This window comes from Schistocerca serialis, chromosome 7 (genome assembly GCF_023864345.2).
Source record: "Schistocerca serialis cubense isolate TAMUIC-IGC-003099 chromosome 7, iqSchSeri2.2, whole genome shotgun sequence".
Lineage (NCBI taxonomy): Eukaryota > Metazoa > Arthropoda > Insecta > Orthoptera > Acrididae > Schistocerca > Schistocerca serialis.
The window spans coordinates 69,369,904-69,394,024 of record NC_064644.1 but is presented as its reverse complement, the minus strand read 5'-3'; the positions used below and the strand labels follow the sequence as shown (position 1 = coordinate 69,394,024).

The 24,121-nt window shown below is 43.8% G+C and overlaps 1 protein-coding gene across 1 annotated transcript in view; it reads right to left on the bottom strand.

Annotated features, from left to right (window-relative positions):
* LOC126412469 (uncharacterized) overlaps positions 1–24,121 on the bottom strand; it is a 64,616-nt gene that overhangs the window by 4,086 nt on the left and 36,409 nt on the right. Inside the window, exons 3-5 of the mRNA XM_050082080.1 lie at positions 5,256–5,392; positions 2,718–2,782; positions 1,763–1,846 (exon numbers count right to left, since the gene is read on the bottom strand). Of these exons, the coding sequence (XP_049938037.1) occupies positions 1,763–1,846; positions 2,718–2,782; positions 5,256–5,392 (286 nt within the window). The remainder of the gene's footprint in view (positions 1–1,762; positions 1,847–2,717; positions 2,783–5,255; positions 5,393–24,121) is intronic.

Genomic DNA, 24,121 nt, shown 5'->3' with positions numbered 1-24,121 from the left:
GGAACAATTCAACTTCTATGACTCAATCGCCATATGACAGATCAAAAGAAAGAACACGCCTGAAGCGGATGTTTTACGTAAGTCCTTAGGACTGTCAGTTTTCTCTGATTCTTGGCGGTTCTCGTGTGTAGCTTCTGACGTTAAAGAGTACGTCTACAGTGAGAGGTTTCTGATTCAGAGGTGCCAAGGAAGACTTGCTTTGTCGGTCACTCTAGACTTGGTTCGAGACGTCGGTCGGCTCTAAGTTCACGCTAGACCGGTCACAACCAGCGGCTTCCTGCAGTCGCCGACCTCGCTCGCACGCAGCGTGATCGCCGTGCGTGCGCCGACAGACAATGGCAGCGCCTACCAGGTAATTAGTTGCGCTAACGCTCTGTGGGAAAAAACCGTGTGCCATTATTCAGCTCTGCCTCCGCTCCCGCCCAACCCCTACTAATAAATGGACGTAATCCAGAAATGTGAGCTGGAGACTACTACAGACAGCCTGACAGTCACTCGAAGGACGACGTCCGGAAAGCTTCAAGGTCCCGCTTAGGAAACTTCATCTACTGTCTTTCCTGGCAGAAGCTTAAAACATTTTTCAACTTCACACGTTGTGATCACGCTGATAAGGATGGGGAAATAATACATAGCCCGTAAAGAGTCATACCACCAGCCATGAGGAACATGCTTACGTCCGTGAATGAAATGGGAACTAACCTTTATATATGAAACGATGAGAGATACACTCTTCTAAAAGAATTAACATTTATTTGCAATAGATGTTGATAGATATATAGTTATTAACAGAAATTGAATATGTTACTTTGAAATCTTTGCATGTGTAGGAAGATGGCTAATCTTTTGCTCTCTTGCTCTTCTGCATACTTTTTGCGTTTCCCCAGGTCAGTCAACTTCTTCACTAGATTTGATTCCTTCTGAACTCGACCATACATTTTCTAGATACCACTTTTCGCATTAGAAGAAAACGTGGCAACAAAATTACTTAACGAAGTGTTAGTAAAAACGACATTTTATTGCTACGACGTACCCTTTCTCCGTCATCTTCTTCTTCTTCGTTTTGGGCTACTGAGGACCACGGAACTTTTATCTAGTGTTCGGTGAAGATTTTCTTCTCTTCTTCTTTCAGTGCTCCACTTTCTGGTTGTGAGTCAGATTTATCTCGTATGTCTACTGTTACAAGTAGTATGCGAAACCATTTCATACATGCTGGCCGCTGATGAATCGTGTATACGGTTAGAGTTAACCCCCTCAGCGTCAGCTAATGCCTGAAGCCATATAAGAAATAACATCGAGAGGATGGTAGTAGTAATCCATTTTATTACGTAAGTGGACGGCCGAAGTCCCTCAATCCTTCTATGAAAAGAATGGACATACGAAAATCACCATTGTAGCTGTTCTTCAAATTAGACGAATTTCGTGGATATAAAGTAATTACAGTATGCCTTTGCAACATTGCTACATGTGCACTCGTCATCCTCACACTACGAAGAATCTAAAATTCACTCCGCTAAATACATAACTTTAAGCAAAGCTCTTGATGGAAGTTCCATTAATTAAGTTCATTGTTTGTAATTTGATGTATTTCCTATAAAAATTTACGTCAGGCAGACAATGTAGAGCAATCTGCATTTACAAAACAAGTGGACTGTATACAGATAAAAATCAATCTCTATTTGATATTTACACTTGCCCTAAATATAGCGCAAATGGAAAGGCAGAGTTTTTGAGATATCGGAATGCATATAACATGTAGGCTCACCATTTCCCAAATAGCAGAAGTGATCAATGAATATATCCTTGTCTCCGTACACCACATTGTAGTCCCCAGTAAACTCCTTGTCCCCTGAAATGAAAACGGCGAAAAGCATATATGTTTTGTGATATACTTGAAGTCTAATTGTAACACATACTTAGCAATAGCTCATAGTATTATTTTACTTTTTATTTAAATTGGAATTAATTTTTGCGTCAGTTATATTGATACTGACGTGTAAGATATCTTGGAGAAATTTAGAATTTTCGTTGTTTTTCAGAATAACCCGGAAAATAAGTTAGGCATAGATTTGTTCTCTAGACCAAGTATGTTCTCCTTTGCAATGTATTCTGCTTGTATCGTTTCTGTTTCTAATGTCAGTCTTTGTACCGCTGGTGACCAGTTGTTTCCTATGTGGTTGTGAATGAGTAATATTGTAACTTGAGTAATATTGTGGCTTTTAGACTATATGAATACGCGAGGAACCTGGTGAAACATATTATCCTTCACTTTATTATGTGTGATCTAGTATTACGATATCCACGTTTGGCATGTATGAGACTTTGGAGAAACTATACTTGAAATATTTCACGATAGAGCTCCACTGGAGGAATGCAGTAAGAGTGACACTGATAGAATGGAGGCACTGAACTACCATTGTATATATTTAGTAACACCATGTACCGATTTACATTGCAGGGTATTTTTGTAGAACGAAACGTGAAAATTCTGGTGTACTGTAAAAGTTTAGACTTTGTAAAACTTCATAAAGTTCGAGGAAGCTTTGTTGCTGGTATTCGAGAAGATGTAGACTATTTGTATATGTGTAATAACTGACATTTCCCAGCGTAAATAATAATATATGTTTTGATGTTCTTTACGTCTAACTTAAGCGCAAGAGAAACAAAATTTTCCGCGTAATCTTTAATGTAATATGAATAATATTTTAACACATACTTACATTTACCATCATATACCTTTATCATTCGGTTTCCTTTGAATACTGCATTACCTGACACAGGGAAACTGAAAAAAAGGTAAATAAGGCATTATTTTTTCTATTTCAATGAAGCAATACGTATTTGAAAAACATTTAAAATTATTAATGAGAATAGTGCTTTGATCTCTACAGCATTGTTCGGACAGCGAATTTTATCCACAGTGGATGTTGTCGAACTCCGTGACTGTGCCTTTATAGGGTGTAAAAAAAGTTCCCGCTACCAGTCGCAATAAAAGACTGGTTCATTTACTCAAAACACAGTTGTGCGCTCCAAATATACAGACTGAAAATGTTCTTAATTATCGATAAGCGAGTCTGTCACGCGTGAAAGTCTTTGTTGAAGCTGTTCTTAGCCTACTCACATCCAGACTTACAGGATCTTCAAAAAAATGGTTCAAATGGCTCTGAGCACTATGGGACTTAACATCTACGGTCATCAGTCCCCTAGAACTTAGAACTACTTAAACCTAACTAACCTAAGGACATCACACAACACCCAGTCATCACGAGGCAGAGAAAATCCCTGACCCCGCCGGGAATCGAACCCGGGAACCCGGGCGTGGGAAGCGAGAACGCTACCGCACGACCACGAGCTGCGGACGTACAGGAGCTTCACCCTTTGTCATCTTACGTTAAGTTTCCTCACTTTTTCTGCTGCATTTTACGCTATTTCAAATGCTGGAAGGTTATCATTTGAATCTCAGTTCCTGCTCATTCGAGTGAAATTTTTCTCTTCAGTTATTTTTCGTCCTAACCAGCGTGACCACTCCATCTAGCATTTAGTTGTCTACACCTACATCATACTCTGCAATCCACCAAATTGTGTGTGGCGGAGAATACTTCTCGTACTACCACCTGATCCCTCCAATCCTGATCTAATCGCGAAGAAGAGTGATTGCCGCTAAGTCTCTGTATTGGCCCTAATTTCTCGAATTTTCTCTTCGTGGTCATTACGCGAGGGGAGAAAGTAATGTATCGTACGACGATTCCTTGAAAGCGCTTTTTTCGGAATTTCAGTAGTAAAAATTTCCATAAAGAGCAACGCCTCTGTTGTATCGAGTGACAGTGGAGTTCGTTAAGCAACTCGGTAACGGTCTCGCACTGACTTAACAATCCTGCGACGAAAGGAGCCGCACTTCGTTGGATCTTTTGTCAACTGTACCTGGGAAGGATTACATACTGATGAACGATACTCTAGAATCGCTTAAGCAAGCGCCTTACAAGGTACTTTCTTCGTGGGCGAGTTACATTTTCTTAAGGTTCTTTCTATGAATCTGCCTTCCATCTGCTTTTCCTATTATTTGCTTTATGTGGTCGCTCTGGATAGTTAGACCTAGTTATTGTCTACGAGTTCCTTAATTCCAAGTAGGGGATAATGCGATCATTCATTAACAGTGGTTTGTTTGCATTGTAAACAGTGTCATAAGCTACGCTGATGAAAAAAAAAATCGCAATACCAAGAACGGATTTTGCGACTTAAACGAAAGATGGTAGACGTGTTTCTGTATCTGAAGGATGGGGCTGTTCAAATTTCGCGCCAGTGGTAGAAGACTGGCGGTAGTAGCGCAAATCAGGCTTGCTCTAAATAGACACTGTTACAATTATGAGTGTTAATTAGTTTTGAGATCGGACGTGATGAGTTGATGATAGTTAAAAATGTCTTGAAGGAAACAAACCGCAATTATCAATGGAACTTAACATCTGAGGTCATTAGTCCCCTAGAACTTATAACCACTTAAACCCAACTAAACGAAGGACATCACACATGCCCGAGTCAGGATTCGAACCTGCGACCGTGGCGGTCACGCGGTTCCAGACTGAAGCGCCTAGAACAGCTCGGCCACACCGGCCAGCCGGTAGCAAAACAACTATTGAAATGAAATGTAGGCTCTCAGTAACTATACAATCGTTAGTGAAAAAGATAAATTTATTAGTATAGAATTTAAATCTTAGGAAATCTTTTCTGGAAGTATTCATCTGCAGTGTAGTGCCGTGAACGTAAATGAAACATCGACGATAAATAGTCCAGATGAAAAGAGAATAGTTTTTCAAATATGCTGCTACAGAAGAATGCTGAAGATTATATGGGTAGATAAGGTGACTGCCAAAGATATTAGGAAAAAAAAATGTCATGGCACAAATTTTTCAACAGTTTGCAGATGCTGTAAAAAATATTTAAAGCCATTTAAAGTAAATTTACTTGCCTCAATATCGATGTGGTATTCTAGACACAATTATGGAACAAAATCAGGTGGCCCTCTGTGTACTACCATTTGCCAAGACACTCTTTTCGATATTGCGAAATGATTTGTGGTAGTCTAGATTTTTCATAATTATTTCGATACTTACGATTGCTGACGCGCTGCAATGCTGAAAGTTCTTAAATGAAAAAACCTCTTTCGTATTGCTAGAAGAGTCCCACATTTTACAGAAACGATGAAGTAGGTGTCGCGTTTTGGCCGTGCCCCCTGCGTGGCGTGGTGTCCATCGTGCACTTACTCAGGTTGCCTGCTGAAACTGCCGTTGATGTTGATTTCGTACGGATTCTCGCCGGGCGTCTGCGTGAGGGCGAAGCATCCGAGCCTCTGGTAGTCTGGCGCCTCATACTGGAACAGCACGTACCAGTTCTTCCTCTCCTGCGGAGGAACGGAGCCGTCACAAATAGATCTATAGTTCTCAGACACCGTTAGGCTATCCGACGCAAACTTCCATATGTTGTCAACCACGTGGCTGCAACGTGTATGGGTACATCCAGTATATACACTCCTGGAAATTGAAATAAGAACACCGTGAATTCATTGTCCCAGGAAGGGGAAACTTTATCGACACATTCCTGGGGTCAGATACATCACATGATCACACTGACAGAACCACAGGCACATAGACACAGGCAACAGAGCATGCACAATGTCGGCACTAGTACAGTGTATATCCACCTTTCGCAGCAATGCAGGCTGCTATTCTCCCATGGAGACGATCGTAGAGATGCTGGATGTAGTCCTGTGGAACGGCTTGCCATGCCATTTCCACCTGGCGCCTCAGTTGGACCAGCGTTCGTGCTGGACGTGCAGACCGCGTGAGACGACGCTTCATCCAGTCCCAAACATGCTCAATGGGGGACAGATCCGGAGATCTTGCTGGCCAGGGTAGTTGACTTACACCTTCTAGAGCACGTTGGGTGGCACGGGATACATGCGGACGTGCATTGTCCTGTTGGAACAGCAATTTCCCTTGTCAGTCTAGGAATGGTAGAACGATGGGTTCGATGGCGGTTTCGATGTACCGTGCACTATTTAGTGTCCCCTCGACGATCACCAGTGGCGTACAGCCAGTGTAGGAGATCGCTCCCCACACCATGATGCCGGGTGTTGGCCCTGTGTGCCTCGGTCGTATGCAGTCCTGATTGTGGCGCTCACCTGCACGGCGCCAAACACGCATACGACCATCATTGGCACCAAGGCAGAAGCGACTCTCATCGCTGAAGACGACACGTCTCCATTCATCCCTCCATTCACGCCTGTCGCGACACCACTGGAAGCGGGCTGCACGATGTTGGGGCGTGAGCGGAAGACGGCCTAACGGTGTGCGGGACCGTAGCCCAGCTTCATGGAGACGGTTGCGAATGGTCCTCGCCGATACCCCAGGAGCAACAGTGTCCCTAATTTGCTGGGAAGTGGCGGTGCGGTCCCCTACGGCACTGCGTAGGATCCTACGGTCTTGGCGTGCATCCGTGCGTCGCTGCGGTCCGGTCCCAGGTCGACGGGCACGTGCACCTTCCGCCGACCACTGGCGACAACAGCGATGTACTGTGGAGACCTCACGCCCCACGTGTTGAGCAACTCGGCGGTACGTCCACCCGGCCTCCCGCATGCCCACTATACGCCCTCGCTCAAAGTCCGTCAACTGCACATACGGTTCACGTCCACGCTGTCGCGGCATGCTACCAGTGTTAAAGACTGCGATGGAGCTCCGTATGCCACGGCAAACTGGCTGACACTGATGGCGGCGGTGCACAAATGCTGCGCAGCTAGCGCCATTCGACGGCCAACACCGCGGTTCCTGGTGTGTCCGCTGTGCCGTGCGTGTGATCATTGCTTGTACAGCCCTCTCGCAGTGTCCGGAGCAAGTATGGTGGGTCCGACACACCGGTGTCAATGTGTTCTTTTTTCCATTTCCAGGAGTGTATATTCCCGTGCAGGGGGAGACATTTTGACTGAAAGTCGTCTGACCGGGTCGGAGGAAAAATACGACATTGCAGTGCTTGTGTTTTCAGAAGTACGGTGCAATGTTCCTTCGGATATGCGAGCATTGCAGTTGCATCGCATTTCTGAACAACACAGGCACTGAAATATCGTATGGATTACATGAAGTTCATCACACTGTTCGTCCAAGTATAAGGGGCACTCAAATGAAAGTAAGACACATGGAATAAAATAAATAAATTCATTAATCTTTCAAAAGTAGCCGGCAAATGTTAATACAAATATCCCACTGTGGGACAAGAAGGTCATTGCTTCCATAGAAAAAACGTGTGCTGTTGCCCACTGAACCAGTATTGTGTCCTGGCGTGCACCTTTTCGTCTGAAGCAAATCGACGGCCACGAATTCTTCTTCAGGGCTCCAAATATATGGAAATCGCATGGGGAGAGACCAGAGCTGCATGGAGGATGTGTAAGGACTTCTCAGTGGATCTCCTGCAACGTAGGTGAAACAAAATAGGCACCTTATAGGTCCACTCCTATGTAGAAAACACGGTTTTCAAATTGAAATACGTCTTTCTAACTTGCTCTCTTCCACAAACATTCTTAAAGGAATTATTGAAATTTTCCAGCTCGACTGTTTCTGACATGAATTCAATGTATTATATCATACACGATTAGCCACTTTTTGCCTTACAGGCCATTTTCAAGGACACTCCTTTCTCGTGGGGCAGCATCTTGATCATTTTCTTCATGCTGGGTAACACAGCTTTACATTTGTTACAGGACATTTTGATGTTTTCCTTTGTTTCTTGCACAAGATATGAAGGGCTTATTTCAGTAGTGGTTGTTGTTGTTGTTCTTGCTGTAGTCTTCGGTCCTGAGACTGGTTTGATGCAGCTCTCCATGCTACTCTATCCTGTGCGAGCTTATTCATCTCCCAGTATTTACTGCAACCTACTTCCTTCTGAATCTGCTTAGTGTATTCATCTCTTGGTCTCCCTCTACGATTTATACCCTCCACGCTGCCCCCCAGTGTTAAATTTGTGATCCCTTGATGCCTAAGAACATGTCCTACCAACCGGTCCCTTCTTCTTGTCAAGTTGTGCCATAAACTCCTCTTCTCCACAATTCTATTCAATACCTCCTCATTAGTTATGTGATCTACCCATCTAATCTTCAGCATTCTTCTGTAGCACAACATTTCAAAAGCTTCTATTCTCTTCTTGTCCAAACTATTTATCGTCCATGTTTCACTTCCATACATGGCTACACTCCATACAAATGCTTTCACAAACGACTTCCTGACACTTAAATCTACATTCGATGTTAACAAATTTCTCTTCTTCAGAAACGCTTTCTTTGCCATTGCCAGTCTACATTTTATATCCTCTCTACTCCGACCATCATGACTTGTTTTGCTCCCCAAAAAGCAAAACTCCATTACTACTTTACGTGTCTCATTTCCTAATCTAATTCCCTCAGCATCACTCGACTTAATTCGACTACATTCCATTATCCTCGTTTTGCTTTTGTTGATGTTCATCTTCTATCCTCCTTTCAAGACACTGTCGATTCCGTTCAACTGCTCTTCCAAGTCCTTTGCTGTCTCTGGCAGAATTAAAAGGCCATCGGCGAACCTCAAAGTTTTTATTTCTTCTTCCTGGATTTTAATACCTACTCCGAATTTTTCTTTTGTTTCCTTTACTGCTTGCTCAATATACAGATTGAAGAACATCGGGGAGAGGCTACAACCGTGTCTCACTCCCTTCCCAACCACTGCTTTCCTTTCATGTCCCTCGACTCTTATAACTGGCATCTGGTTTCTGTAAAAATTGTAAATAGCCTTTCGCTCCCTATATTTTGCCCCTGCCACCGTCAGACTTTGTAACAGAGTATTCCAGTCAACATTGTGAAAAGCTTTCTCTAAGTCTACAAATGCTAGAAATGTAGGTGTGCCAATCCTTAATCTTTCTTCTATGATAAGTCGTAAGGTCAGTATTACCTCACATGTACCAATATTTCTACGGAATCCAAACCGATCTTCCCCAAGGTCGGCTTCTACCAGTTTTTCCATTCGTCTGTAAAGAATTCGCATTAGTATTTTGCAGCAGTGACATATTAAACTGGTAGTTCGGTAATTTTCGCATCTGTCAATACCTACCTTCTTTGAGATTGGGATTTTTATATTCTTCTTTAAGTCTACATCTACATTTATACTCCGCAAGCCACCCAACGGTGTGTGGCGGAGGGCACTTTACGTGCCACTGTCATTACCTCCCTTTCCTGTTCCAGTCGCGTATGGTTCGCGGGAAGAACGACTGTCAGAAAGCCTCCGTGCGCGCTCTAATCTCTCTAATTTTACATTCGTGATCTCCTCGGGAGGTATAAGTAGGGGGAAGCAATATATTCGATACCTCATCCAGAAACGCACCCTCTCGAAACCTGGCGAGCAATCTACACCGCGATGCAGAGCGCCTCTCTTGCAGAGTCTGCCACTTGAGTTTATTTACCATCTCCGTAACGCTATCACGGTTACCAAAAAACCTGTGACGAAACGCACCGCTGTTCTTTGGATCTTCTCTATCTCCTTCGTCAAACCGATCTGGTACGGATCCCACACTGATGAGCAATACTCAAGTATAGGTCGAACGAGTGTTTTGTAAGCCACCTCCTTTGTTGATGGACTACATTTTCTAAGCACTCTCCCAATGAATCTCAACCTGGTACCCGCCTTACCAACAATTAATTTTATATGATCATTCCACTTCAAATCGTTCCGCACGCATACTCCCAGATATTTTACAGAAGTAACAGCTACCAGTGTTTTTTCCGCTATCATATAATCATACAATAAAGGATCCTTCTACCTATGTATTCGCAATACATTACATTTGTCTATGTTAAGGGACAGTTGCCACTCCCTGCACCAAGTGCCTATCCGCTGCAGATCTTCCTGCATTTCGCTACAATTTTCTAATGCTGCAACTTCTCTGTATACTACAGCATCATCCGCGAAGAGTCGCGTGGAACTTCCGACACTATCTACTAGGTCATTTATATATATTGTGAAAAGCAATGGTCCCATACACACTCCCCTGTGGCACGCAGAGGTTACTTTAACGTCTGTAGACGTCTCTCCATTAATAACAACATGCTGTGTTCTGTTTGCTAAAAACTCTTCAATCCAGCCACACAGCTGGTCTGATATTCCGTAGGCTCTTACTTTGTTTATCAGGCGACAGTGCGGAACTGTATCAAACGCCTTCCGGATGTCGAGAAAAATAGCATCTACCTGGGAGCCTGTATCTAATATTTCTGGGTCTCTTGAACAAATAAAGCGTGTTGGGTCTCACACGATCGCTGTTTCCGGAATCCATGTTGATTCCTACACAGTAGATTCTGGGTTTCCAAAAACGACATGATACTCGAGTAAAAAACATGTTCTAAAATTCTACAACAGATCGACGTCAGAGTTATAGGTCTATAGTTTTGCGTATCTGCTCGACGACCCTTCTTGAAGACTGAGGGTATTTCACCGGTCCCATAGATCTTGCTCCCCAGTGGTAGAGTTTTGTCAGGACTGGCTCTCCCAAGGCTGTCAGTAGTTCTAATGGAATGTTGTCTACTCCCGGGCCTTATTTTGACTCAGGTCTTTCAGTGCTCTGCAAACTCTTCACGCAGTATCGCACCTCCTATTTCATCTTCATCTACATCCTCTTCCATTTACATAATATTGTCCCCAAGTACATCGCCCTTGTAAAGGCCCTCTATATACTCCTTACACCTTTCTGCTTTCCCTTCTTTGCTTAGAACTGGGTTTCCATCTGAGCTCTTGATATTCATACTAGTGGTTCTCTTTTCTCCAAAGGTCTCTTTAATTTTCCTGTAGGCAGTATCTATCTTGCCCCTAGTGCGATAAGCCCTACATCCTTACATTTGTCCGCTAGCCATCCCTGCTTAGCCATTTTGCACTTCCTGTCGATGTTATTTGTGAGATGTTTGTATCCCTTTTTGCCTACTTTATTTACTGCATTTTATATTTTCTTCTTTCATCAATCAATTTCAATATTTCTTCTGTTACCCAAGGATTTCTACTAGCCCTCGTCTTTGTATCTACTTGATCCTCTGCTGCCTTCACTACTTCATCCCTCAGAGCTACCCATTCTTCTTCTACTGTATTTCTTTCCTCCATTCCTGTCAATTGTTCCCTTATGCTCTCCCTGATACTCTGTACAACCTCTGGTCCTTTCAGTTTATCCAGGTCCCATCTCCTTAGATTCCCACCTTTTTGCAGTTTCTTCAGTTTTAATCTACAGTTCATAACCAATAGGTTGTGGTCAGAGTCCACATTTGCCCTGGAAATGTCTTACAATTTAAAACCTGGTTCCTAAATCTCTGTCTTACCATTATATAATCTGTCTGATACCTTCTAGTATCTCCAGGATTTTTCCATGTATACAACCTTCTTTTATGATTCTTGAACCAAGTGTTAGCTATGATTAAGTTATGCTCTGTGCAAAATTCTACCAGACGGCTTCCTCTTCCTTTTCTTACCCCCAATCCATACTCACCTGCTATGTTTCCTTCTCTCCCTTTTCCTACTATCGAATTCCGGTCACCCATGACTATTAAATTTTCGTCTCCCTTCACTATCTGAATAATTTCTTTTATCTCATCATACATTTCATCAATTTCTTCATCATCTGCAGAGCTAGTTGGCATATAAACTTGTGCTACTGTAGTAGGTGTGGGCTTCGTGCCTATCTTGGCCACAATAATGCGTTCACTATGCTGTTTGTAGTAGATTACCCGCACTCCTATTTTTTTATTCATTATTAAACCTACGCCTGCATTACCCCTATTTGATTTTGTATTTATAACCCTGTATTCACCTGACCAAAAGTCTTGTTCCTCCTGCCAGCGAACTTCACTAATTCCCACTATATCTAACTTCAACCTATCCATTTCCCTTTTTAAATTTTCTAACCTACCTGCCCGATTAAGGGATCTGACATTCCACTCTCCGATCCGTAGAATGCCAGTTTTCTTTCTCCTGATAACGACATCCTCTTGAGTAGTCCCCGCCCAGAGATCCGAATGGGGGACTATTTTACCTCCGGAATATTTTACCCAAGAGGACGCCATCATCATTTAACCATACAGTAAAGCTGCATGCCCTCGGGAAAAATTGCGGCTGTAGTTTACCCTTGCTTTCAGCCGTTCGCAGTACCATCACAGCAAGGCCCTTTTGTTTAGTGTTGCAAGGCCCGATCAGTCAATCATCCAGACTGTTGCCCCTGCATCTACTGAAAAGGCTGTTGCCCCTCTTCAGGAACCACACGTTTATCTGGTCTCTCAACAGATACCCCTCCGTTGTGGTTGCACCTACGGTACGGCCATGTGTATCGCTGAGGCACAGCATACAGCAGCTAAAAAAGATAGAAAAATGGCGTAGCCTACTTATGAGATGGACATCTTTCCACATTCCTCTTTTAACGGAGTGTTCGCCAATTTAGGCGCTGGGATTGCAACGTCTGTCTGAACAGCAGATATATACTTTCAAACGAACTACAGTTTCGTTACGTAAGTTTTTCAAGTCTATAGTTAAAACTAGAGGACTGCCCATGTACAATGCTCTCGTAATCAACCGATCTGTCACTGTCTTCCGGTCGTTAGTCAGTTAGTTACATGCTCCATAGATCATCTGAACGATGCTTTTATCAAAATGATGTGGAACGGGTAAGTTTACACGCTATGTATACTTGATTAGTGTTAACATTGATGAACACATTATTATTCCAGTATTGCAAGTACACTTTTTTATTTTTTGTATTTGTTTTTACTAACCACCGGTTTTTAAGTAGACATTCGTCAATGGAATAGAAGGATTATTTCCTGGGAAAATGATTTTAAATTAGATTTAAACTTGCTTCGCTACCTGTGAGTCATTTAATTTTAGTGGACAAATGCTCAATAATTCTTATTGCTGCATATTCAACTTCTTTAACAATGGGTAAAGGTCATTCTGCCCTCTGCTGTTGTGGATACGGACATCATAGTTCTTCTCAAATTGTGATGGATTATTAGCGACGAATTTCAGTAACTAGTGGCTGCATTGCGAGGACCCAGCTAAAAAACCTAGCTCCTTGAAGGGGTTCCAACAAGGCGTCCGTGGATGAACACCACATACTGTGCTTACCCCTCGTCTTTGTGCAGTCAGTGCTTCCTAAGTGATGTGTTATTCCCGAAAATAATTCCGTAAGACTTTACTGAGTGGAAATGTGCAACATAAACCCAACTTCTGATCTTAATCCAGAAACACACCAAATGGTTCTCTCTATGCTTCACACAGCACTACCCTGATAAAAACAGCCCAGTGATGGATTGTATTTAAACTACCAGGCGACATCTAAAAGCAAGATGCTAGTTATTATGGCAGGCCAGTTAATATCATAGTGAATGCTCCACTACGCTTCAGTGACACACACATATGGCCGTTTACAAATCTTTGGAAGAACTGTACGATCTACATGCAATTTTGTGTTTGTTTATCACGACCTGCTTCGGCCCCAAGGCCAATTTCTAGTGAATATATCAGGCGTCCTGGGAAGGCACAGTCATCCTTTTACCTACGATACCAAAGCGCCAAAATTTTCAACCGGCTTCCAAGACGAGAAACCCACAAACCACGCGAGGTGCGTATCGTAACGATTACTTGAAACAATGTAGTTGAAATGCACAGTATCCTTGCATGTTTAAACAGCATGATCATCCAATTGAATGTTCTCTCGTTTACAGTTCACTCCTTGTAGTATAATTGTGAGAAATTATATACTTTGTATCTGCAAGAAAATCACATGCAACAATAGCCCCCATGATATTTAAAGTTGATGCCGGCATTTAGCTTGAATTTTGCAAAGAATATCTGCCTCATTCAATAAAATTCTAATTGGAATTTATATATATTAACTGCTTTCGATAACCCATGTATATTACAAAAATGGGTGTATGTACATATGTATGCGTATGTATGTTCAATATCTCCTGCTGAACCGCTAGGCCGGTTACAACCAAATTAGGTACACATATCCCATACTGTCAGGCAACAATCTATCCATCATAGTTCAGGAGATCACACGTCAAAACTTTGAGATGCGTCAAAAACCAGGGCATCATGCATAACGTTTAAATTTACTTCTTAATTGCTTCTAACCTAATCGCAACGTATTTCACAGACAGTATTCACACATGCCGCTGAATATACCTGCACAAATACATTATTGTAAGACACATAAGCCTAGATATATGACGTCATAAACACGGAGATGCATGAAAAATTTCCACATCAAGCATGGAGTTGTAATACATTCCTTCTTCACTACAAAGACACTCCTGCCTTCAAATTAACTTAAGAAAATCCCTGATACCTGTCAGCGCTTTTGACAGCTTTCAACTGAGAAGCGCAAACGGCTGTAGGCGAAAACAATAGCCGTCTACTCAGCTACGAAGAGACGTTGCCATAGAGGTGTTTACAAATGCGCGTTGTGGACACGCAAAGCAGCTGTGCTTATATATTACTCATATTTCTATGTACGACTGTTTCATAATGCATGGAAATCAACTTTTTTCGATGTTATACGCTACAGTTAATTTTTGGTTTCCGTTTCTAATAGCAATTGACAATACGAATGCACTGACACTACCGTCATTGCAATCTAATAGCAAATAAAATTTCGACTCAACAGTAACACAAAAAATTGACTGTTTGAGACATGGGTGTTCATGGAGTATACCTTACATCAATGTGATACCTGTTCAGTCTAGCATTTTTGATGACCCTTGTAGACCGATAGAGTCAAGTAAAGAAATTATAAGAATTCAGAATTTTGAGTGAAAAGGCATACTTCGAAACATGTCTTTCAGGTAAATGCCTGAATGTCTTTCATCTTCCGATACGTCACATAAAGAATTTCACGCATCTGTCATTTTTCCTTACCGAAAATCATACTATAGAAACGAAATTTACTTGATAAGAAATTAATTATTTGATGTGACTTTGATAATACCAATGAATATTAAATTTGGACTAGATATTGCCCTAGTTAAAGAGGTGTATTTTACAAATGAATAAAACTTCGGAAATGACATCACAGACACGCATACGCAACGCTACGGAAATTGTCAATGCATCTGAAATGATCTACTACTGCTTGTGAGTAACGTAAGGCTGTCACGGGACAGAACAAGACGACGTAAAAGCCTGTGCTCTAAAACTTGCGAAGCAACCTTATGTACTGCAATCCGAAATAGTTACTAAGATAACTTACAATTCGTACGACATGAGTAAGCATTATTGTCGATGTAATAAGTGAACTAAAGGCATAAAATCGTTTCCCTAATTATTCTTACAGCCGGCGTTCATACAAATCCTCGCAGTTAATCAGTACTACCATACTGGAAAATCATTTAGCTGAATTGATGAAAGGAACGAAACAGAAATCAAGATCTGCGACCGTCTCCTAATCTACCAGTTGTTACTGGATCCTACAAACAAAAAGATTTTACAAAGTGCAATCAGATTACAGTTGCAAGTTTCACGTTTTCTCCCAGCACAACAACAGAAAGGCCTGGTCCATAGTGCAGATATGAAAAGCACATAAGAAACGAAACCCTTTGGTAAAATGAATACTGATTTCCTACATTCAGTCAAGAATCGTGCGTAACACACGTAAACAAAATGTAATCTGCCCATCATTGATCGTAACCTCGAGTGTCACACTGTTACTCATTTGATGACACTACCTAAGCAACCACATCGTATCAATACAGATTGCCAGATCTTAAAATAAAGAAACACATTACACTGTATTCTGCGGACGGTGTGTAGGAAATATTATTACAATTCTCAGCACCACTGGACGAATACAAAACCATAAGGTGGCTTTAGTTACCACTCTCCAACCTTCTCAGTGTAATTTAATGCAGACGCGTTCAAAAGCACACCAAATCACACGCAACGAAAATACGTTTTCACTACAAAGTAGCTCAAATGGAATCGCTACCAAGCAGAACGCTTTGCTTCCCCTCAAATCAGCATGATGACCACGCCGTAGCTACAAATACTCAGATGGCACTCTCGCCTCAGAGTTCTCCGGCAGAGAAACAATTCAATCCAGGCAGCAGAAAATAAGCGGCAGTAGATAAATCATCACCGATACAAGAGAAAAAAAAGATGCTCACCAGAAACAGACGCGTTATAACCTTAATATATGGATAATTTTCTTCATGTTGGGTACCACAGCCTTACATTTTGAAGTTTTCCACCTCAGCTGTTTTTGAGAAGAATTCAGGTAACTATATGAAGGGCTTATTTCAATAGTGGTACAAGTCCATATTTCTTCATTCTGAGATACAGAGTCCTATAGTTAAAAGATCTGAGTTGAGATTTGTATATACCAGAAATATATATGTATGTATATATATATATATATATATATATATATATATATATATATATATATATATATATATATATATACTTGATTTATATACTTGAATACATATACTTGAGTATTTCTGGTATCTCAACTGCAGATTTTTCAGTGGTCTTTTAACTTGAGGACTCTGTATCTCACAATCAACAAAAATGGACTTGTAGCACTGGTAACCCCCCCTCCCCCCCGATGAACAAAGAACCTTGCCGTTGGTGGGGAGGCTTGCGTGCCTCAGCGATACAGATGGCCGTACCATAGGTGCAACCGCAACGAAGGGGCATCTGCTGAGACGCCAGACAAACATGTGGTTCCTGAAGAGGGGCAGCAGCCTTTTCAGTAGTTGCAGGGGCAACAGTCTGGATGATTGACTGATATGGCATTGTAACGCTAAACAAAACGACCTTGCTGTGCTGGTACTGTGAATGGCTGAAAGCAAGGGGAAACTACAGCCATAATTTTTCCCGAGGGTATGCAGCTTTACTGTATGGTTAAATGATAATGGCTTCCTCTTGGGTAAAATATTCCGAGGGTAAAATGGTCCCCCATTCCGATCACCGGGTGGGGACTACTCAAGAAGACGTAGTTATCAGGAGAAAGAAACCTGGCGTTCTACGGATCGGAGCGTGGAATGTCAGATCCCTTAATCGGGCAGGTAGGTTAGAAAATTTATAAAGGGAAATGGGTAGGTTGAAGTGAGATATGGTGGGAATTAGAGAAATACGGTGGCAGGTGGAACAAGACTTTTGGTCAGGTGAATACAGGGTTATAAATACAAAATCAAATAGGGATAATGCAGGAGTAGGTATAATAATGAATAAAAGATAGGAGTGCGGGTATGCTACTACCAACAGCATAGTGAACGCATTATTGTGGCCAAGATAGACACGAAGCCCATGCCAACTACAGTAGTACAAGTTTATATGCCAACTAGCTCTGCAGATGATGAAGAAATTGATGAAATGTATGATGCGATAAAAGAAATTTTGCAGGTAGTGAAGGGAGACGAAAATTTAATAGTCATGGGTGACTGGAATTCGATAGTAGGAAAAGGGAGAGAAGGAAACATAGTAGGTGAGTGTGGATTGGGGGTAAGGGATGAAAGAGGAAGCCGTCTCGTAGAATTTTGCACAGAGCATAACTTAATCATAGCTAACACTTGTTTCAAGAATCATAAAAGAAGGTTGTATACATGGAAAAATCCTGGAGATACTAGAAGGTATCAGATAGATTATATAATGGTAAGACAGAGATTTAGGAATCAGGTTATAAATTGTAAGACATTCCCAGGGCAAATGTGGACTCTAACCACAACCTATTGGTTATGAACTGTAGATTAAAACTGAAGAAACTGCAAAAAGGTGGGAATTTAAGGAGATGGGACCTGGATAAACTGAAAGGACCAGAGGTGTACAGAGTTTCAGGGAGAGCATAAGGGAACAATTGACAGGAATAGGGGAAAGAAATACAGTAGAAGAAGAATGGGTAGCTCTGAGGGATGAAGTAGTGAAGGCAGCAGAGGATCAAGTAGGTACAAAGAAGAGGCCTAGTAGAAATCCTTGAGTAACAGAAGAAATATTGAAATTGTGGTGTCACCGCCAGACACCACACTTGCTAGGTGGTAGCTTAAATCGGCCGCGGTCCATTTAGTACATGTCGGACCCGCGTGTCGCCACTGTGTGATCGCAGACCGAGCGCCACCACAAGGCAGGTCTCGAGATACGGAAGAGCACTCGCCCCAGTTGTACGGACGACTTTGCTAGCGACTACACGGACGAAGCATCGCTCATTAGCCGAGCAGATAGTTAGAATAGCCTTCAGCTAAGTTCATGGCTACGACCTAGCAAGGCGCCATTAACCATTTTAAGATAGAGTCTCACTTGTATCATCAAGATATGTCTCATCAAGAACGATGTATACAACAAGGATTAAAAGTTAAGTAGAATAGCAGCTACGTACTTTTCTTGCTACAATTCATTACGTATCCTGTTTCAGACCTCTCTCTAGATTAACGCGTGCCTTTCGGCTACTTCAGTGTGGCATAGCTGTCTTGTTACGCCACAACAGTTGGCGATGAGTCAACAGAAAGTGTCTTGCTCTTTCTAATTGCTTACTTTTACTTGTGTCATGGCTTCGCCAGATGTACTGTCCGAATTTTATCGCTTGCAGAATCAGCAGACGCAGGCGTTATTTGATGCCGTTGGACAGCTCGTCCAGGGTCAACGTGCACTGCAACACGATGCGGCAGCCGCCGCTTCACCACTACCGCAGCCACAACATGCAGTTGCACCGCCGTTTCGCAAGTTTGACCCAACCCAAGAGACATGGACTGAGTGGTCACGCCAGTTTGGATTTCATCTCGCCGCCTACAGAATTCAAGGTAACGAGCGGCAGCCTCATTTATTGGCGTGTGTAGGGGTGCAAACGTACAGTGTGATAGTGAAATTATTTCCCCGACGCGACGTAGCAACTCTGTCCCACGAGGAAATTTTGTCTGCTTTAGATACCTATTTCAAAGACCCGGTCAATGTCGTTGCAAAAAGGTATACTTTCTTTTGTACAAAACGTACAGCCGGTCAAACTAATCGGGAGTGGGTTGCAACTTTGCAAGGCCTTACAAGGGATTGTGCTTTTGAGTGTGAATGTGGACTCCCTTATTCAGATACAATGGTGCGTGATGCAATTCCACAGAACGTTTCTGATGTTCGTATCCGGAGCAAATTTTGAAACTAGTTAATCCCTCCCTTCAGCAAGTGATAGACGTATTGGATAGGCAAGACACACTTGACTTTGCTCAGGAATCATTTGAAACTTCGCCAGCCGTGTGTAACATTAACCGGCCCGCCGGGCGCACTGCGCGGCCCGGTAAACTGCCCTCGCGCACGTCCACGCAGCTGCCGCCATGCTCTAAACCAGGTGTGCTGCGCCAGCATACAAATGCAGTGAAATCATTCCCGTGGTGTGCTACTAGACATTCGCGTGACAATTGCCCGTCACGCCAAGCTATTTGCTTTTTCTGTAATAAGAAAGGACATGTTCAAATTGTTTGCCAGAACAAGCTCAGATCAGACACTCTTAATCATTCCAGGCCCTTTGAATCGTGCTGGAATCGAACCAAGAATACTCTGGCTCGTGAACCTTCCCCCATGGACATTCATGTATTTAATTCCACTGCGTCCAGTGCCACTGTCTCTAACAGTGACTGTGTTCGTCCCCCAAAAAGTGTGCGTCGACGTCGCCGGAAATCACGTCAATTAGCAAGCGATTATGTACCAGTGTCTGTTCAAATTGCACAAAACAGTCGCTCTTGTCGTCAGCAGGACAATAAACTTTTTGTAGATTTGGACTTTAATGGCAAAGTGATCCCATTCCAGCTCGATACCGGAGCTGCAGTTTCATTGCTCAATCACGACACGTACAAACAACTGGGCAAACCTCCGTTGCGTGCCGCAAATGTTCAGTTAAAAAGTTATTCAGGACAGCAGATCCCTGTGTTAGGACAGTGCACTATTCTTGCAACATACAAGGGACACACAAAACTTGTGTCATTTTACGTTCTTCGTTCTTCTACTGCAGTGAACTTGTTTGGTTTAGATTTATTTCAGTTGTTTAACATGTCTATAGTAAATCAGGTCCTATCAGTGACTCAGACTGTGCCTTCAGACAGTGTTTCTCGTCTGTGTGAAGAATTTGCAGACATTTTTGCACCGGGCCTTGGTTGCGCTAAGAACTATGAAGCACATTTGGAACTGAAAGTCAACGCGCAACCGAAATTTTTCAGAGCGCGCAATGTTCCTCACACATTGCGTGATGAGGTCGCAAGAACATTACACGATTTAGAATCACAAGGTGTAATTGAACGTGTGCAAGCTTCTCTCTGGGCCTTACCCTTAGTCATTTTGCCAAAACCTTCTGGAAAACTGAGACTTTGTGTGGACTTCAAGGCAACAGTGAATCCACAACTCGTGATTGCAACTTTTCCCTTTCCCCGCCCGGAAGATCTTTTTGATAAACTGTGCCCGGGTAAATACTTTTCGAAGTTGGACCTAGCAGATGCGTACTTGCAAATCCCGGTGGACGCCGAATCCCAGTGCGTCTTGGTGGTTAACGCGCATCTGGGTTTGTACTGCTTCAAAAGACTGCCGTTCGGGTGTGCATCCGCCCCTGCATTGTTTCAGCAATATTTACAAACTGTTTGTGCGTCGGTCCCTACTGCTGTGAACTATCTGGACGATATTGTGATCTCCGGAAAGACAGCCGACGAGCATTTAGCACACCTACGAACATTATTTCAGGTATTGCGACAAAATGGTCTTCGCTTGCGGAAGGACAAATGTGTGTTTTTTGCTCGGGACTTGCCATATTTGAGACATGTCATCAATGCCCAAGGCATACATCCAAGTCCAGAGCACCTCCGTGCCATACAAGATTTGCTTTCGCCACAGAATGTGAAGCAGCTACAGAGTGTGTTGGGTAAAATGAACTATTATCATCGCTTTCTGCGCAATGCCTCTTCCATTTCAGCTCCGCTTCATAGCTTACGCCGTAAGTGTGTTCCGTTCGTCTGGACGACGGAATGCGAACGCGCCTTTCGTCAGTTGAAATCGGCGTTGCTTTCTAATACTTGCCTTACGCCATTCGATCCCCAGAAACCCCTTTTGTTGATGGTAGATGCATCGGATTTCGGGATCGGTGCTGTGCTTGCGCACAAAGATGGATCGCATGATCGCCCTATTGCCTTTGCGTCCAAATTGCTCTCGTCTGCGCAAAGAAATTATTCCCAGATAGAGAAAGAAGCTTTGGCTCTCGTGTTTGGTGTTACTAAGTTCCATGATTTCTTGTATGGTCGTCACTTTACCATCATCACAGACCACAAACCTTTGACATCGCTTTTTCATCCTAATAATCCTATACCTCCGCGTACAGCGCAGAAATTCATTCGCTGGTCTATTTTCCTCTCGCAGTACCGCTACGATATCTTGTATTGGTCCACTGCTAAGCACGGAAACGCCGATGCGTTGTCCCGTTTGCCTGTTGCTGAGGATAAAGCATTCGATTCTTCCGAACTTGCTTGCATGTTCATTGATTCGGAAACCGATGAAGTGGTCGAATCGTTTCCTATTGATTTTCGTCGTGTAGCTACAGCTACAGCTGCTGACCCGGTCCTTGCTACCGTTTTGCGTTTTGTTGCTACGCAATGGCCTTCGTCAAAGTCTCGGATCGAGGATCCGTTGGTTCGCCAATTTTTTGCTCACAAGGAGAGACTTTTTGTTCGACGTGGTGTTTTGTTGTTGCGTTCTGATAATGATCAGTCCAGAGTCGTGGTCCCACGTTCGTTACAGTCCTCTGTCTTACGGCTTCTTCACCAAGGACATTGGGGTATAGTGCGAACGAAACAGTTTGCTCATCAGCACTGTACTTGGTTCGGAATCGATGCTGCGATTACGAATATGTGTTCTTCTTGCATGGCGTGTGCCGAACAACAATCCGCACCACCGCGGAAAGTCTTTGCATGGCCAAAAGCCACTTCCCCTTGGCAACGCTTGCACATCGATTTTTCTGGTCCATTCTGGAACGCTCAATGGTTGGTTCTGGTGGATGCCTTCAGTAATTTTCCTTTTGTTGTCCGGATGTCTTCAACGACGTCCTCCGCCACCATCCAAGCGTTGTCTGCTACCTTTTGCATTGAAGGTCTTCCGCAGACTATTGTTTCCGACAACGGCCCACAATTCATGTCTGCAGAATTTCAGTCATTCTGCCAGGCCAATGGTATTCAACATCTGACATCCGCGCCGTTTTCGCCTCAGTCAAACGGTGCCGCTGAACGATTGGTCCCGACTTTCAAGGCACAGATGTTGAAGTTGAAAGAGTCGCATTCCTGGGAGGACGCCTTGTTGCTCTTTTTGTCATCGTATCGCTCTTAGCCCCGAGATGGTCGCTCGCTGGCTGAGTTGCTCCACGGTCGTCCTCATCGAACCTTGATGTCTTTGCTGCATCCGCCGCATCAGGTTCCTGTGCAGCGGCAGACTTCTGCTTTTGCTCCAACCGACGTTGTATTCTATCGCAACTATCGAGGTTCACGGCGTTGGCTCGCAGGGCGCATTCTTCGCTGCCTCGGCCGCGCGATGTATTTGGTTTTGGGGGCCTCTGGTGAGGTGCGTCGGCATCTCAATCAGCTGCGCCTCTGTCGTCGCACGGGTTCTGCCGCTCCCCGTCTGCTTTCAGCGACGGTGCCGTCCGGTCAGCGCCCTGGGGACCCATCTACTGGCTCGCCTCATCTCCAGGTGTTACCGACGATGCCTTCCGTTTTGCCCCATGGCAACGCGCCGCCGCAGCCGGCGCCGCCGCCGCCTGTTCTCCCGCCGGCGCCGCCCGCATTCGACGCTTCGCTGCAGCCGCCAAGAGCGTCCCTGGGTCACGCGCCGCCGATCGCTTCCCGTGACCAGCTGTCCTCCGCCATGGAACTCTTGCCCGCTCCGGACCACATGACGTCATCGCGCGTCGGATACCCCGACGCAATGGAGGTCGACCCTTCGGCCCCTCCTGTGTCTTTACGGGGGCATACACCGCATGTTGACGTGCACCCTGGAGTAGGTTTTCAGGCGTTTCCTAGCTCCCCTCGGGCCGAATGGCCGGGTGCGGGTGGCACAGCCTCGCCTGTTGTTCGGCTCCCCACCTCATCGCATACGTCAACATGGGGTCCTCCCCACGGCGGGCGGAAGCCTTATAACACGACCGTTCGCCGATTTGCGGAGGAGGAATGTGGTGTCACCGCCAGACACCACACTTGCTAGGTGGTAGCTTAAATCGGCCGCGGTACATTTAGTACATGTCGGACCCGCGTGTCGCCACTGTGTGATCGCAGACCGAGCGCCACCACAAGGCAGGTCTCGAGATACGGAAGAGCACTCGCCCCAGTTGTACGGACGACTTTGCTAGCGACTACACGGACGAAGCATCGCTCATTAGCCGAGCAGATAGTTAGAATAGCCTTCAGCTAAGTTCATGGCTACGACCTAGCAAGGCGCCATTAACCATTTTAAGATAGAGTCTCACTTGTATCATCAAGAAATGTCTCATCATGAGCGATGTATACAACAAGGATTAAAAGTTAAGTAGAATAGCAGCTACGTACTTTTCTTGCTACAATTCATTACGTATCCTGTTTCAGACCTCTCTCTAGATTAACGCGTGCCTTTCGGCTACTTCAGTGTGGCGTAGCTATCTTGTTACGTCACAACAGAAATTATTTAATGAAAGGAGAAAATATAAAATGCAGTGAATCAAGTAGGCAACAAGGAATACAAACATCAATCAAATGACATCGACAGGAACTGCAAAATGGCTAAGCAGGGATGGATAGAGGATAAATGTAAGGATGTAGAGGCGTTTCGCACTAGGGGCAAGATAGATACTGCCTACAGGAAAATTAAAGAGACATTTGGGGAAAAGTGAGCCACTTGTGTGAATATCAAGAGCTCAGATGGAAACACAGTTCTAAGCAAAGAAGGGAAAGCACAAAGGTGTAAGGAGTACATAGAGGGCCTATACAAGGGCGATGTACTTGTGGACAATATTATGTAAATGGAAGAGGATGTAGATGAAGATGAAATGGGAGGTGCGATACTGCGTGAATCGTTTGACAGAGCACTGAAAGACCTGAGTCGAAACA